The 13,611-nt window shown below is 56.9% G+C and overlaps 2 protein-coding genes across 4 annotated transcripts in view; one reads left to right on the top strand and one right to left on the bottom strand.

The window, feature by feature from the left end:
- Positions 1 to 1,104: 1,104 nt before the first annotated feature.
- Brd2 (bromodomain containing 2) lies at positions 1,105 to 10,957 on the bottom strand. 3 transcript variants are annotated; one of them, XM_041634424.1, is made up of 13 exons: positions 10,584 to 10,957; positions 7,354 to 8,542; positions 5,871 to 6,174; positions 5,149 to 5,286; positions 4,666 to 4,804; positions 4,347 to 4,561; positions 3,884 to 4,258; positions 3,319 to 3,447; positions 2,917 to 3,162; positions 2,558 to 2,814; positions 2,168 to 2,472; positions 1,882 to 2,004; positions 1,105 to 1,796 (listed from the first exon to the last, which is right to left on the bottom strand). In XM_041634424.1, the coding sequence occupies exons 2-13, from the start codon at positions 7,377 to 7,379 to the stop codon at positions 1,660 to 1,662; spliced, it is 2,394 nt and encodes a 797-aa protein (XP_041490358.1). In that variant the 5' UTR covers positions 7,380 to 8,542; positions 10,584 to 10,957; the 3' UTR covers positions 1,105 to 1,659. The 3 variants fall into 3 exon arrangements, with proteins under 3 accessions (XP_041490358.1, XP_041490357.1, XP_041490359.1); XM_041634423.1 differs by lacking the exon at positions 10,584 to 10,957 and adding an exon at positions 9,377 to 9,509; XM_041634425.1 differs by lacking the exons at positions 7,354 to 8,542; positions 10,584 to 10,957 and adding an exon at positions 5,541 to 5,632 and having other exon boundaries at positions 5,871 to 6,006.
- Positions 10,317 to 13,611, top strand: part of LOC121435299 (class II histocompatibility antigen, M alpha chain) — a 21,825-nt gene continuing 18,530 nt past the window's right edge. Inside the window, exon 1 of the mRNA XM_041634533.1 lies at positions 10,317 to 10,380. The gene's annotated coding sequence lies outside the window, so the exon portion shown is untranslated. The remainder of the gene's footprint in view (positions 10,381 to 13,611) is intronic.

Below are 13,611 nucleotides of genomic sequence, written 5' to 3'. Positions count from 1 at the left end.
CTGAACCCAGAAGAGCAGTGGCAGCGGAAGACAGGAAGCACCCCTCAGCCCCAGCACTCCACTGCCAACCCAGACTGCTTATCTAAGCCAAGTGCACTAGAAACCAAGATGAAGTCACAAGCCCAGGTTCTTACAAAATATCTGAGGGACAACAGGGCAGGCCTTTGGCCAGTCAGGGTGGGCATGTTCTCAGGAGACTGACCAAAGCCTCCCAGCACAGCAGCACTGATCTGGAGCACTTTAAGGAGGCTGGGGTTCAGTTTTTCAAGTGTTGTACAGTATACCAGAAGGCTACGAGCAGAGAGACATCATAAAGACATTTCTAGCCTCCCCCAAAACTATTTCTAAACCTTAAATTCTCCCTTCAGATTAAATTCAACCAAAACCCTCTGTCCATTCTAAGGAAAATCCCCATCTCCTTCAGAACTGAGCATCACTCCCAGTGGCAGAGCCGAGACCAAGAGCATCTCATTCCACTACCTTACAACTTGCTCAGGACTCTGCTCTCATTATCCCCAGTTGTCACTGTATTTTGGCCCCACCTTTGTAAGCCTCTACTGCTCAGTTTCCTTTGGTGCACTATATGCCAAGCCTAGAGGCTCATTTCCAGAAGCCACAATCAGTTGCCCAATTTGGGACTATGAACTTGAAACATCAAAGGGGCAGCATAGTTGCCTTGTAACCTGAGACCTGGCCTGCTACGCCACACCCCCACTGTTTTGCCTACCTAGTTTTAAACTCTCCGCCAAGGCCATGAATGAGTGAGGGTTTGCTGCTCATCTGCACTAGACTAAGAATGGAGCATTTCAAATGCATGACCTATTTACTCGCTGGCATTTCCTATAACACAGAAACAGACAGGAATGCTCAGTGAGGGGAGGTCCTTGTCCAGCAAGATCAATTCCTAGCACCCCAGACAGGGGCAACTGGGTGATGATAGATAGCTAAGGGTGATGCCCAACACACCCGACACTGATTCAAAGCACTGTATCTGATGGAATCATCTTCCCCGCACCAGATAAGTAAACCCAATGAGACAATCTTACTCCTTTTCAATCACTTTGAATACAGAAACAAATCTCACTAAGGTAACTAACTCAAAACTTCAATAATATTTTCTTTATTTACAAGTTAGAATCAAGAGAAAGAAAAGATAGTCCAGGGAGCCAAATGGAGAGGTGACTCAAATCCCCAGGCCCCAAATGGAGTAGAAGGAAAAGGGAAGAGTAGAAAAAAAAAGTCAACGTAAAAAAAGGAGCTCCCTCTTCTTCCCTCCCCATGGAGGCTGGAGGGAGGGCCATGGTGCTCCTTCCTCACAGCCTCACCTAGCTTAAATAAATTAAAACCTCAAAACAGGGCCCTTAGAAGTGAACAGGACAGCTATGGCCTTAGGTGGCCTCGTGCCAGGCCTATGCCCACTCCCACCCATACCCTTGCCCACCCCCATCATCCTGAACAGGGACACTACACCCAAGAGGTCATTCCCCAAAGGGCTAGCAGCCAGTCTGGTTCTGTCCGTGTCCCTGCATCCTCCCACTGCAGAGCCAGCTCTCCTATGGAGGGAGATGAAGAAGTGTCACAGCAAGGGGACAGTGGTGGGGAAGGGTGGTACAGGGGTCCGGTCCTGCGGAGCCTTCCTGCCCCATCTGGCCTGACCCCTTAGCCCGTGTCTGAATCGCTGGTGTCTGAAGAAGAGGACGACGAAGAAGAGGAGCTGGAGTCTGAGCTGGAGCTGGAAGCGCTGAGCCGGGACACTGCGACTTGCTGTGCAGATGAAGACTCCGTTTTCTCACTCGCTGCACAAGAGTAACATGAATTTGTCAACAACAGAACACGTGCCTAGTGACATAAGTAGAAAGAAGGCGGAGTCCCAGCACTCACCTTTTTTGGGAGGTTTTTTGGTGGAGTTGAGCTGTCCACTGACGTCCTGCAACCGCTTCTCTAATTCCCGCTTTTTCTCCAAAGCTAGCTCCTCCTTTGTCTTTCCCACAGGTTTCTTAATAGCTGGGAGGAAAGGGCAAAGGACTCACTATAGTATATTATATTGCCTTTAGTCACCAAGAACTGCCAAGTCTCTTTCCATTCCTGAATATGAAGCAGCCCACAAGCCAGTGTGGCCTGTCACACACACCCCTTAGAACTGGGATGGCCCTCATCTGATACTCACTGTAGGGCTTCCGGGGTTTCTTCCGAAGGCAGGATAAAACGTATCGCTCAAGCTCTCTGAGTGTGGATGGCTTGAGTGTTTCGAAATCAATCTCGATTTCTTCTGGATTTGAATCACGTAAAGAGGGTTCCCTGGCTTGGATGATATGTACAACTCGACCCAACTTCTCCCCAGGTAGTTTGTTGATATCCAGGCTTAACTGCCTCTTTTCATCATAACTCATGGGCCTGCTTTCTTCCTCCTCCTCCGAATCATAACCAGTGGGCAGGACAGGTGGGGCTGTCTTTTGGGCCTTTTTAGGCAACCTATGGGCAACAGAAAATTGCTAATGAGTTCACCGGATGCAGAGGCCGACCTACACAACACCCCAAGACTGTCTCAAACACTCACTTGTTGCTACTTCCTCCAGAAGTCCCAAAGCCAGAGTGGCCTAGCATAGCAGAACTGCCACCCCCGGCTTTCTTAGATTTCTTGGGCTGAAGCGGTCGAGGTGCCCGAGACCCCTTGTCGTCTTCATCAATCCCAACTCGGCCCCGATGTTTCTCTGCCTTCCGTTTCTTCTTTTTCTCCTTTTTCTCTCTCTTCCGCTTGGGCTTAGATATTGGGCCTTGGGATAGGGCAGCCAGTTGTTCATGTACTGCTCGAAGCTACACAGGACAAAAGACAATAGGATCAAGAAACACAGTTGTTCAAAGAACACACATAGTTCCAAGTTCTTATCCAGTCAAAGCCCAAGCCTAATGAGATACCTGCTCCTGCAGCTCTGCCAGGCGATGAGCCCTTTCTTCCTCAGAGTCTGAGCTCTCACTCTCCTCTTCCTCATCTTCATCATCCTCTTCCTCCTCTTCCTCAGAGGAGCTCTCACTGCTACTTTCCTCACTTGAAGACTCTGAAGATGATTTGGCCAACCCAGGAGGCAAGACGGTAGAGACCGGTAAAGGCCCTGGTTCCAGTGGCTCATCGGGCATCTTGGCATAGCGGAACTCAAACACATCCTAAAAACACAGGTGGGAGACAAAACTGTTTAATGCCCAGTCCCTCAACTCACTAGCTCCAACTTAAAGAATGGCCAAGTTTTACACATTCTGAACGTACAGCAAACTAAACCTCTCCTCATAACCAGGTATGTGTAAAGGACAAGTCACACTCACCTGTAACTTTCGTGCCATGGCCACGACATCGTGGTCAGGAGGATTGTACTTATAGCAGTTGGAGAACATGAGTCGAACATCAGCAGCGAACTCCTGTGCATCTCGATAATCACGATTCTCCATCTTCCGCTGCAGAAGGAGGCAGCATGAGAAGCTGCACAGGCAGAGACTCATCTTTCCCTGCCAACCCGACTCAAGAGCAGCCCTCTCTTGGAACAACAGTGGGGATGACCTTAAGATCTGTGCCCTGGGGCTCAAGTTTGAAGTCCAAGGATTTGGGGTAGGTTTGAAGAGAGATCTACGTCTAGAAAGAAACATTTCTAAGTGACCAAGGCCATCTCCCACATCACATCTCCCTAACCCGACTCTTAGGAACTGCTGAAATTTTATCCTTACCGTAAGAAACAAGGACTTGAAAGTATGTGACCTTCTTTCTGCCTTGTACAGTTTTATAATAGCAAGACACCCAGAATGAAAATCTACTAAGTGCCCGTAAGGAGACATGGATATTGCTTTAGGTCCCAATCACTGCCTGAGCATCCCATCTGCCCCATGCAGTGGGTACCTTGACAGTGCTGAGGTCCATGGGATGCTTAATGATGTCATGGTAATCGTGAAGGCCAAGAGCAGAAGCATCCACTGGTTTATAGAAAGGCCAGGCATAGGCAGCATGCTTCTTCGAGAGCAACTCCTTCAAAATGCCATTGCAGTGCTTTAGCTGTTCTGACAGCTTTCCTTTCTTAGAGCTCTGGTGTTGCTGCTGCGAGTCAGGCAAGTCTTTTCGTGGGGGTTTGATTGGGCGGCCACTCTCTCTACGCACAGGAGGAAGCCGCGCTGCCTTTGGCTCAAGACCCCCAGGAGGACTAGCTGGGGAGCCAGGAGCCAGGATGGCTGTAGGTGTAGGGGTGGTCGTATCTGCTTTCCGTTTAACGCCTTTTTTCTGTAGAAATGTGAGGGACGGGGTCACTCCGGGTCCGTTTCTTTTAACACCTTCTCCTCCCAGGCGCCCAAACAATCTGATGTATTACCTTGGCAAGGGGCTGAGCTGGAGGAGCTGCTGATACAGCGAGGAGTGGGGGTCCAGCAGAATGCAGGGACTTCAGAAGGGGAGCAGAGATGACTGATGGGTGGGGAATGTTGAGGACAGTGGTGGGTATTTCAGGCGGTGGTGTATACAGGGCTGTATGCGACACAGAAGAAACCGCAGGCACCTGATGGGCACTGGTAATATTGCCCTGAAGTGCTAGGAAGGGAAAAACAGTATGTTTCATTCATTCTCATCTTTAGTCAGGTCACCTGTACAGCTTTCCCCTCGCTAGGCCACACGTACGCCCCATCTCTTCCTACCTGCTAACTTGGCCCCCTTCTTATGGCTGTTCTTAGGGATGGTCACCACAAGCTCTTGTTCTTCTTGTGGCATAGCTGCCACTTTCTGTAGGAAGATTTTCTCCAGTGTCTGTGCCATCAGGACGATGTCGTCGGTGGGCTGCAGGAACAAACACACACAAGTTACCATCTCTGCAGAACTCCCAGCCCCAGGGCACCACTGCAAGCCCAAGGCAGAGCTGATGAGTTACACATCCTGCTCTTCTCAGGCCTCCAGAGCTTTCTGAGAAACATGGCTACCACCCCCCCAAATGAACCGCGTCCGACTTAAATCCTGTCACTCCAGGGGCCCTGCTCTCTAAGGGTGGCATGTGGAGGGTCAGGCTTTTCTAGGACCTTCAAGACCTGGACACTATTTCCAGCAGCTAGAACCACAAACAAATGTACTGCCTCTCATGGCTATAGTAAACAAACATAAACACTTCAACAAACCCAACAGCCTACCTTGTTATAAATGTAACAGTTGGTAAACATTGTATTGAAGTCCTGCATACACTCTGAGGCAGCCCAGTAGTAATTGTTTTCAAGTCTCCTCTTGATAGTACCCATGTCCATAGGCTGTTTTATAATCTTATGGTAATCCTAAAGAAAGATAGGCCAAGTCAGAGCCATGGAAAATGCGTATTCTAGGGTAACTACTGACAGGAATGACAGACACACACCTGCACGCACACCCTAGCCACTAAGAGAGCATGCCCCACACTGCGGCCCCAAAGAAACTATGGGTCAGAAAAATTAGAGTAAGATCTTTTAATTCCCACTAGGAAGTCCCTAATGCCTTTCTCTAGCCACCCACCTCCCACCCACTCTGGAGGCTTCCCATCCTGTGACATTACCTCTGGGGATGGCTATCCATGGGCTGCATGAGGGAAAGGAAGAAGCTAAGAATTTTGGCCACCGTGGTCCTCTCCCAACCAGGGGTGGGAATCTGTAAAATGGAGCCAGGGCACAAAAGTTAAGGAAGGGACACATGGAGGACAAAATGAGAGATGCCAAGATAGAGATAGCAAGCACAAAGGACCAAGAATCCAGAACTCTGGTGGCTATTTGTCCTCAAGAGAATGGGAGCTCCCTAGGGGCCGCAGCACCTACACTAGGTAGCCCACACCCCCACTCACGCGCTCCTGCTCACCCCCACACCTGCCCCAGCCCACCCTCTCACTCACCGGCAGACCCAGCTTCACAGCGTCCACAGGCTGCCGGAAGGGCCAAGCAAACTGGTGCTTCCACAGGGCCTTCATCACCACCTTGTGCAGGTACTGCAGTTGGTTTGTTACCCGCCCTGGCTTTTTGGGATTGGACACCTCGGGGGGCGGTGGGTTGGCAGGGGTCAGTTGTAAAGCTGGTACAGAAGCCATCGTGGGGCTCTCAAATCCCTCATACAGCAGAGAAGGCTTTCGAATCCTTTTCCCTGGTGCTGCTGCCTCTGGGCCCAGCCCCAGTAACCCTGCATTCCCTTCCCCAGGGAGCCTGCAAAAAGGGGAAGCAGAATTAGACGTGAAGGCATGAAAGATGAAAAAGTTGCTAACTCGCAGTATGCACCCCTATAAACTCGGGCTCTGGCTGTCTGAGGTTCACATGAAAAAAAAATCAACTCCCAATAGCTGTACCATCTCCATCTAGCTCTTACATCCTCTAGTTGCAGGAGCTACTTGGTTAAAATAAACACAAAAACCAAGATGTCACATGACAACTCAAGCCTTATGGGGAGGAATCTGAAGCAAAAATAGGTGGAGCTATGAAAGCGAAGCTTCTTCCTCGCTAGGGACCTAATGGTTGCCATGGTGGTTGAGAAGGCAATGAACAGAGGAAAGGAAAAGGGTGGGAATAAACTTCATAAACACGACACCTAATAATTCATCTTGGCATGTTTTGCAACCTTCGAGTTAAAGCCACAGTAGAAAACCAGACAAAACACTAACCCAAAGACACAAGGAAATATCGGTCAGACCTAAAGGTTTCCCTAAAACAAGTCTCCTTCAAATCACACCCCGCAGTCAAGGTCAGGAAGCCCTAAATTTTGATTGCAAGTCCCGCTACAAAGTAGCTATCGCTAGCAGCTCCCGCGGTAGGAGACTAAAGGCCAACCGGGGCGCGGTGGTACTCTAACCAGGTGTTCCCCAGTGCCCGCGACACTACACCCAGAGCTCATTGTTTACATCCGCAGAGGAGCGCTGAGCCAACCCTTCGCTCCATCCATCCCCTCCTCCCTGAACGAAGCTCAGGGGTACCCAAACACACCCACCGCCACCGAAAGGAAGCACCGATCAGAGAAGGGCTATCTATGCAGCAAGAACCCAGCCTCGGAGGGACCGTCTCTACTCCGTGGGAATCCCGCTACCAAACCCTCAAGCTGTCACCATGGCAACTCTACAGACACTGAAGTGGGCGAGACCCCCCACAAACACGATGACAAAGTCAAGGCTGAGCCGCGCACAACCCCCACCCAGCGGTCCGACTCGGTCTGGCCGAACGGGCCTGCGGCCGCAGCAGCGCAAACGCCGCCAGGCCGCTCCGACGCAGTACCTGGGCCGCCGCCACCGCTCCAAAACCGTCGCAGCCCCCTCCGCGAGCTCGCGTCAACAGCAGCGGCACGGCAGCGCGCCCGCCCCGAACGCCCCCCCCGCACCCCGGCCGGCGCAGACGTACTTGTGGGGAGTCACGTTCTGCAGCATCTTGACCTCGGGGAACCGCCGCTCAGCCGCGTCAAGTCCGGGTGGCCTCGGCGCCGCTCACCGCCGGGGCCAGCATAACCGGGGGAGCGGGGGAGAGGCCGCGCTCCCCGGCCCTCCCGACGGCAGCCTCGCCGCGATCGCGGTCTCCTGCACCGCCCTCCGCGCAACTCCGGCAGCTTGGCGCGCTCCGCAGGCGGCGGCGGCAGGAAAATGGCGGCGGCCTCTGCCGGCCGGCGAGCAGTCTGCAAACCCCGACAGTCTCCGATCCGCGGCACCGCCGTCAATTCCGCCCGCTGCCGGTCTACCGGGGCCCCGTCTTCCTGCCGCGGCCGCAGGGGGCAACGAGCGCTGCGTCAGATCTCCGATGGAGGCGGATGAACACCGAGAGGGGCTTCAGAGAGCCGCCGCCTCCATCTTTGAAATCCTCCCGAGGGCGGAGTGGACAGACTCCGCGGGCTGGGCGGGGCCCGAGAAAGGGGAGCTGCGGGGGCTTCTATGGGGTCTGCACTGCCCGCCGGGGCCGGCCGCGGGCGGGGGCGGAGGCCATTTGCAGGCGGATGGACGCGGATTGGCTCGGCGGCCCGCGAAGCTCTGGGTCGGCAGGCAGGATCCTCCAGCCCGTCCTAGACGCTGCTCCACTCCAGCGCGAAATGGCGCCGCCGAGCCCCGCGCCAGCGCTTTATATATAGTCGGGGGGGCGGAGCTTCGCCGCTCATGCGCGCCACCCGGCTGGCGGCGGCCCCCGCCCCCTCCGCGCGTGCTCGCTCGCTCACGCGCGTGAGGAAGCAGAGGCTGGGAGGCCGGGCCGCCTCTCCGCGGGAGCTGCTCCTATTGGTCCGCTCCGGGGTGACGTCACAGACTCCATTTCCAAGGCGTCCATCACCCGGCAGTGGAGTACCGCAGCGAGACAAGGCGAAGGGGCAGCCCGCCATGTCTCCCAGCCAGTTGGCTGCGCTGTGGCTCGGCGACTCCCGGGAGCGAGGGAGGCCGAAGGGCGTGCGGGCGCCTGTCTCCCCACCTCCAGGTCCCGCCGGGTCCAGGGCTCGCAGGCTCGGGGCGGCCGCCGATCGCCCGGGGCAGGCTGGTCGCGCCGTCGCCGTCGGCGCAGGGAGGGAGGGGTCGCGCGGGCGGGGCCGGCGGGAGGCTGCTGGGCCGCAGAGAACCTGAAAAGAGGAAGACAGACGCCATCTTAAGAGCAGCGGCCAGCTTTCCCGCAGCGACACCTCGGCGTCCCCCGTAGCCCCGCGACGCAGTCTAACGTTGCTAGGCTCGGCGCGCAACACCCTCGCCTCCCCCGAGCCGGCGCCATCGGGACAAAGGCCAGGCGCTGCTTAAACACCAGCTCAAAAGAGCGCGGCCACCCCGGGTGCCCCGCGGCGGGCAATCCCCGGCCTCTGCCCACTCACTCTCACCCGCCTGCCACACAAGCCCACGGCGTCCACCTGCCCCGAAAACCCTACCTCTCTCTCACTTTCCCCGCCGCTGTCGGCGAGCGAGGGCAGCGCGCGGCTCCTCTGTGCCCCTCTCGCCCCCGCGTGGGTGCACGGACGCCCCCCGCCCCCATCGGCCGGCGCCCTCCCCACGGAGCGCCTCTCGCACCGGTCAGCGCCAGGGAGGAGGGCGAGCCGAGGAGGCGGCGGCGCCGCTCTGCAGCCCTCCCCCTCCCTTCCCCCTCGCTGGCCGCCTCCGAGGAGGGGCAGGAGCCATTTTGGGAGCCGTCTCGCCCCCTCCCCCTCCCCCAGGCTGGACGGGGGCTCTGGGAACCAGAGGGACTCGGGTAGCAATAAACAGCCCAAGGTCAGCTGGCTGGTGCCCCTCGCGGGAAAGTCAAGGGCTGCCCGCCAGAGGCCACCTGAGCTTCCCCAACCCCTCCTCGTCCCCAGGGAGACTCGTGTGCTCGTCTGGGCAAGGAAGTGAGAGTGGGTGAGGGGCTGCAAGGCAGGCGGGCTCCCCCTCCCCGAGTCACCCTCCCTCCACTGGAGCCCTCGACCTCGAACCTCGGTTACTGCATTTAACATGGCGGCCAAGCTGCTGTCTTCTGGGCCGCCAGGTTAGCGCAGCCCCTCCACTCCCCGTCAGGGCCCAGGCCCGGGTCGCCCGAGTGCGCGCGGCCCCGCCCGGGCGGCTGCGGAGAGCAGGGCAATGACACAGCAACTTTGCAGGCGGCTCCCCTCCCCCTAGCGGCCCGGCCTCCAGAGTGGCGTTCCCGCGCCGGGGCCGCGCGCGGGTCGGGACCCGGGCCGGCAGGGGTGGGGTGGGGGTGGGGGTGGGGTGGGGGTGGGGGTGGGGACAAGCTCGGGAGCTGGGGAACGGCGGGGCTTTAGACGAGGCTCCCGCCGCCCCGCATTCCGGAAAGTCACCGGGCCCCAGTCGCTCGCAGCCCTCCCTGCCCCCACATGAGTCACAGGGGAGGCTGCAGCAGCTTAGTAATTTGGAAAAGTAACTCTCTCTTTCCGTTCCCTCCCCCGCAGCGCACAAGGAGGCGACTGTTGCGGGGAGCGGGAGGGGAAGGAGGTGGCGACACAGCACGCCACCCCAGATACCCTAGACCTCGCACCGGAGGGCCGTCCCGAGTCCCGAGCGAGCTCCCGATTCCTCCCGCGCCCCCCCCAGCACCCACCCCAGGCCAGCACGTCGCTCCCCACCCCGGCAGGGCCCACGAAGGCAGGCGGCTGCCATAATAGGCCGCACAGGCCGTGTCCGCGTGGGAAAGCACACACACGCTAAGGGTCGAAGCAGCGCCTGTAGCACGCCATGTGACGGCGGAGAGCCTGCTCCCCTCGACACAAAGGGGTCCCCGGGGAGCGGGGAGCCGGCGCCAGGGACGACATCGGTGCACCAGTCGGGCTGCCAGCTCCAGCTCGCGCTCCCACGGCCAACACCCCCCACTCGGCCTCGCCCGCCGAAGAGACCCCCTCTCACCTGGCTGCAGGTTCCCCGGACCCCCAGGGGACCAGCGAAAGGGGGCACACGCCACCCTCGCCCCCTTGCCCTCCAGTGGGTACGTAGGCACGAGGTTGGCCATTCCCCTCCCCCAAGTGGCCCTCTCGGGCTGGCCCAGGTCCACACTCCCATTGGCTGTCAGGTGTTTGAAAGACAAGTCCCCCCATCCTCTCCCGAACCCCAAGAATGCGCCCCACTCCCCACCTTTAGTTATGCATTGACACGACGGCCGGCCTCCCTGCCCCGGGGGCCCCTGCTCACCTGGGTCCAGGAACCACGGGGGGGGGGGCTTCAAAGTCGCCCTCGGCCCGGCCGGGGGGGAGCACGGAATCCGGGGTGTCAACCCCCCCGGAAGCCGAGGAGGCGTTGGGGGAGGGGGCGTCGCCCCCGGCCCCTCCCTTCCCTAGCCGCTGGGGGTGGGGGAAAGCATCGGGGCCGCGCAGCCACGTCAGCAGCACTCGGACTGGCTGGGCCGGGTCACGTGGCCGCTCCCCCCACGGCCACGAGGGCGAGGTTTCCGAACGTTTCCGAATGTCCCCGAGGGTCGTGTACGGGGTCCCGGGGGCTGCGCGTGCCCAGGCCTGTGTCCCGAGACCCCAGGCCTCGCTGCCCCCGGCCTTCTGCGCCCCTGCGGTCGACCCCGTTCCCCCCCCCCCCCCCACTCGCCTCTCGGTACGGGTTCAGCATGGCTGCCACAGCCCCGAAACACGCACAGCGCAGGCGCAAGGGTGTGACCGGACCGGGCGGGGGTGGGTGGGTGAGGGAGAGCCGGAATGCGCAGGCGCAGGCCGCCGCCGCGAGCCTCCGGGGCGGGCTGGGAGCGCGCGATGGGTGGGGCGGGAGCGCGCGGGCTTGTGGCTCGGTGGCCTTTCCCCCACCGCGGTGGGAGTCGGTTCTTCCGGCCGCGGCCTGGGGCGGTGCCTGGCGCCTTCAGGCGGGAGTGCGCGGGCCCCGGGCCTGGGCCTAGCTGCAGGGCGGGCCTCCCTGGAACGGTGGGGGTCGCTCGGATGAGCTCTGTCTGCCGTTTAAATCGGGAGTGGTGGGGTTTCTCGAGTCCCTTAAACTGCTTTTCTCTATGAGACTTGCAAAACCTGAATTCTGCCTTCTGCGAAGCTTGCCACCAGTTTGCTCCTCCGATCTTATGCAGGTAGACCTTTGAACAACGCGCCCACTGCAAAATTTTTGCGCGTTTTGATCATGGTTCTTTCCTGACTTTGTCTGTGCTCTACATTTCTGTCGCTAGTCTTACCAGTTCCTTTCATTTCTCTCAGTTTTTATCCTGTTAAAATGTAGGGTGGTCGCTAAATGTAGTGCAGCTAAGGTGTGAAGCTCTAGCGTGCTGTCGTTTTTTTGCTTTTCAAGCGTATGGTCTGGATTTCCACTCCCCACCGACAGACCACCTGCATTCTCCTTGTGTAGACTGGGCCATGTTTCTTTCTCGTTCTACCAGGGGGTTCTCAGTTTAAGGAAACTGCCTTTGACCTGATCAGCCTTCTCTGTTAACCTAGAGTTATTTCTCCTGTCCATTTTGGTTTCTTAGCCAGAAAGAAAACCCATTCGATATTGTGCCCTGCCAGTAAACACTCAGTCTTTCTCAACTCTGAACAGCCAGCATCTGGGACTTGGCTCCCCGTCTCCCTCCTCATATCCCGGTTCATTCAGCGGCTGTGTGTGAGGGTCTGACCGCCTTACCAGGACCTCCCACCTGGCGGCCTCAGAAATGAGACCACTTCTCTGATTCCTCCCTGGCATTGCCTGTGCCCAGGCCCTCTCCAGGCTCCCCCAGGCCCTTCAGGCAGCTGTTCCTGCGGTGTTTGACAGGCTTGCATCCTTGCCGGTATCTTTAATGACAAGCCTTTCAAACTCCACGTTAGTTCAGAGCGGTCTCCTGAGCAGAACTACTAAGAATTCCTGCTCAGAGTGACGTGGGCTGCGCACCTTCCCCGGTGTTAGCCGACTGCAGCTTCCAGGTCTCCAGGTCTGGAATAGGGAGTGCCAGTCTTATCTTCCCTCACAACTTTAAGTCCGTTGCATAGTGGCACTAGCCATATTTTGAGTTCTCAGTAGCCACACACGGTTAGTGGCTGTCCCACAAGGCGGCACAGTTTGTAAATGACAGAAATGATCTCGTAGAAGGCCTTGCTGTGTTAGCTAAGTGCCTGGTCACTGAGCTTCTTCCCCAGCGGTGGAATTGGTGGAATTGTGTTTTGGATAGCGCCACTCTGGGCTTTCCCTCCTGGCCTGTGCCGAATGCGCTTCCTTCCCTAGAACTCTGTCCCTTGTAATTTGTTAGTCCCCATGGCTTCTCATTATACAATAAAATTTAAAATGCTTTGTGTCTGTTGGAAAGGTCTGCTTCCTGCTGCTAGCCTCACCCTCTACCCCACAAGGGTCCCAGATGTGTGCCCTCCAACCTGATGTCAGCCAGTTCCTCTTCGACCCTGTACCCCACCCACGCTGGAGCAGGTTCCCAGATGTGTGCCCTCCAGCCCTGACATCAGCCAGTTCCTCTCCAACCCTGTACCCCACGCGTGGAGCAGGTTCCCAGATGTGTGCACTCAGGGATGTTCTTTTGTGCCTCAGTGTTTGCCCTGTGCATTCCTTCTATTTGGGATATGCTTTCTCTTCATTTAAACCAAAAGGGCAACATCTCCAAATACTGCCTACTCTTGACCCCTAAACTAAGCTGATTCCTTTATGATTGTACTTTCTATAGTGAGTCATGTGATCCCCGCATCTTCATTAGATTTCATCCTGAGTCATGTGACCCCTGCATCTTCATTAGATTTCATCCTGGGGTAGAGGCTGTGTTGCTGGTGATGGTGTATGGGTGTGTTTCTTAGACAGGGTCTCACTATGTAACCGTGGCCGGCTTGGAACTCTATGTAGACCAGGCTGGCCTCGGACTCACAGAGATCCCCCTGCCTCTGCCTTTCGAGTGCTGGGATTAATGTGTGCACCACCACACCTGGCATCACCTCCGTTTTTCAGGTGAAATCACAGGAAGGCGTATTGAATCGTTTGCCCAAGGTCAGACTTGCTAAGTAGCAGAGTTGGATTTGAACCCATAACATCTGCTTCTGAATAGTGTTATCCAGGATCCACAGAGTTTTGGGTCTAGGATTGGAACGGGAGAAGTGACGACTAGGAGAGGAATGGTCGAGAATTATCTTTAAGGTGACATTTAAATTAGCCAGGGAGGGGAGGGAGATTACCTTTTTTTTTTTTTTTTTGCTTTATTTTGTTTTTGGAGAAGGGTTTCTCTGTGTAGTCCTAGCTGTCCTGGAAC

This window comes from Microtus oregoni, unplaced genomic scaffold (genome assembly GCF_018167655.1).
Source record: "Microtus oregoni isolate MIOR12 unplaced genomic scaffold, Mior012 000046F_ref0000063, whole genome shotgun sequence".
NCBI lineage: Eukaryota > Metazoa > Chordata > Mammalia > Rodentia > Cricetidae > Microtus > Microtus oregoni.
This window is presented reverse-complemented; position numbering and strand designations above follow the sequence as displayed.

Bases quoted from the DNA above. Each gene is read 5' to 3' on its own strand.
- Brd2 (XM_041634424.1), bottom strand. From the start codon at position 7,379: ATGCTGCAGAACGTGACTCCCCACAA. The intron at 4,259-4,346 runs GTAATACATCAG...ACATTTCTACAG, and splicing joins CAGCTCAGCCCCTTGCCAAG to AAAAAAGGCGTTAAACGGAA. The intron at 3,448-3,883 runs GTACCCACTGCA...CTCCTTCTGCAG, and splicing joins TGGACCTCAGCACTGTCAAG to CGGAAGATGGAGAATCGTGA.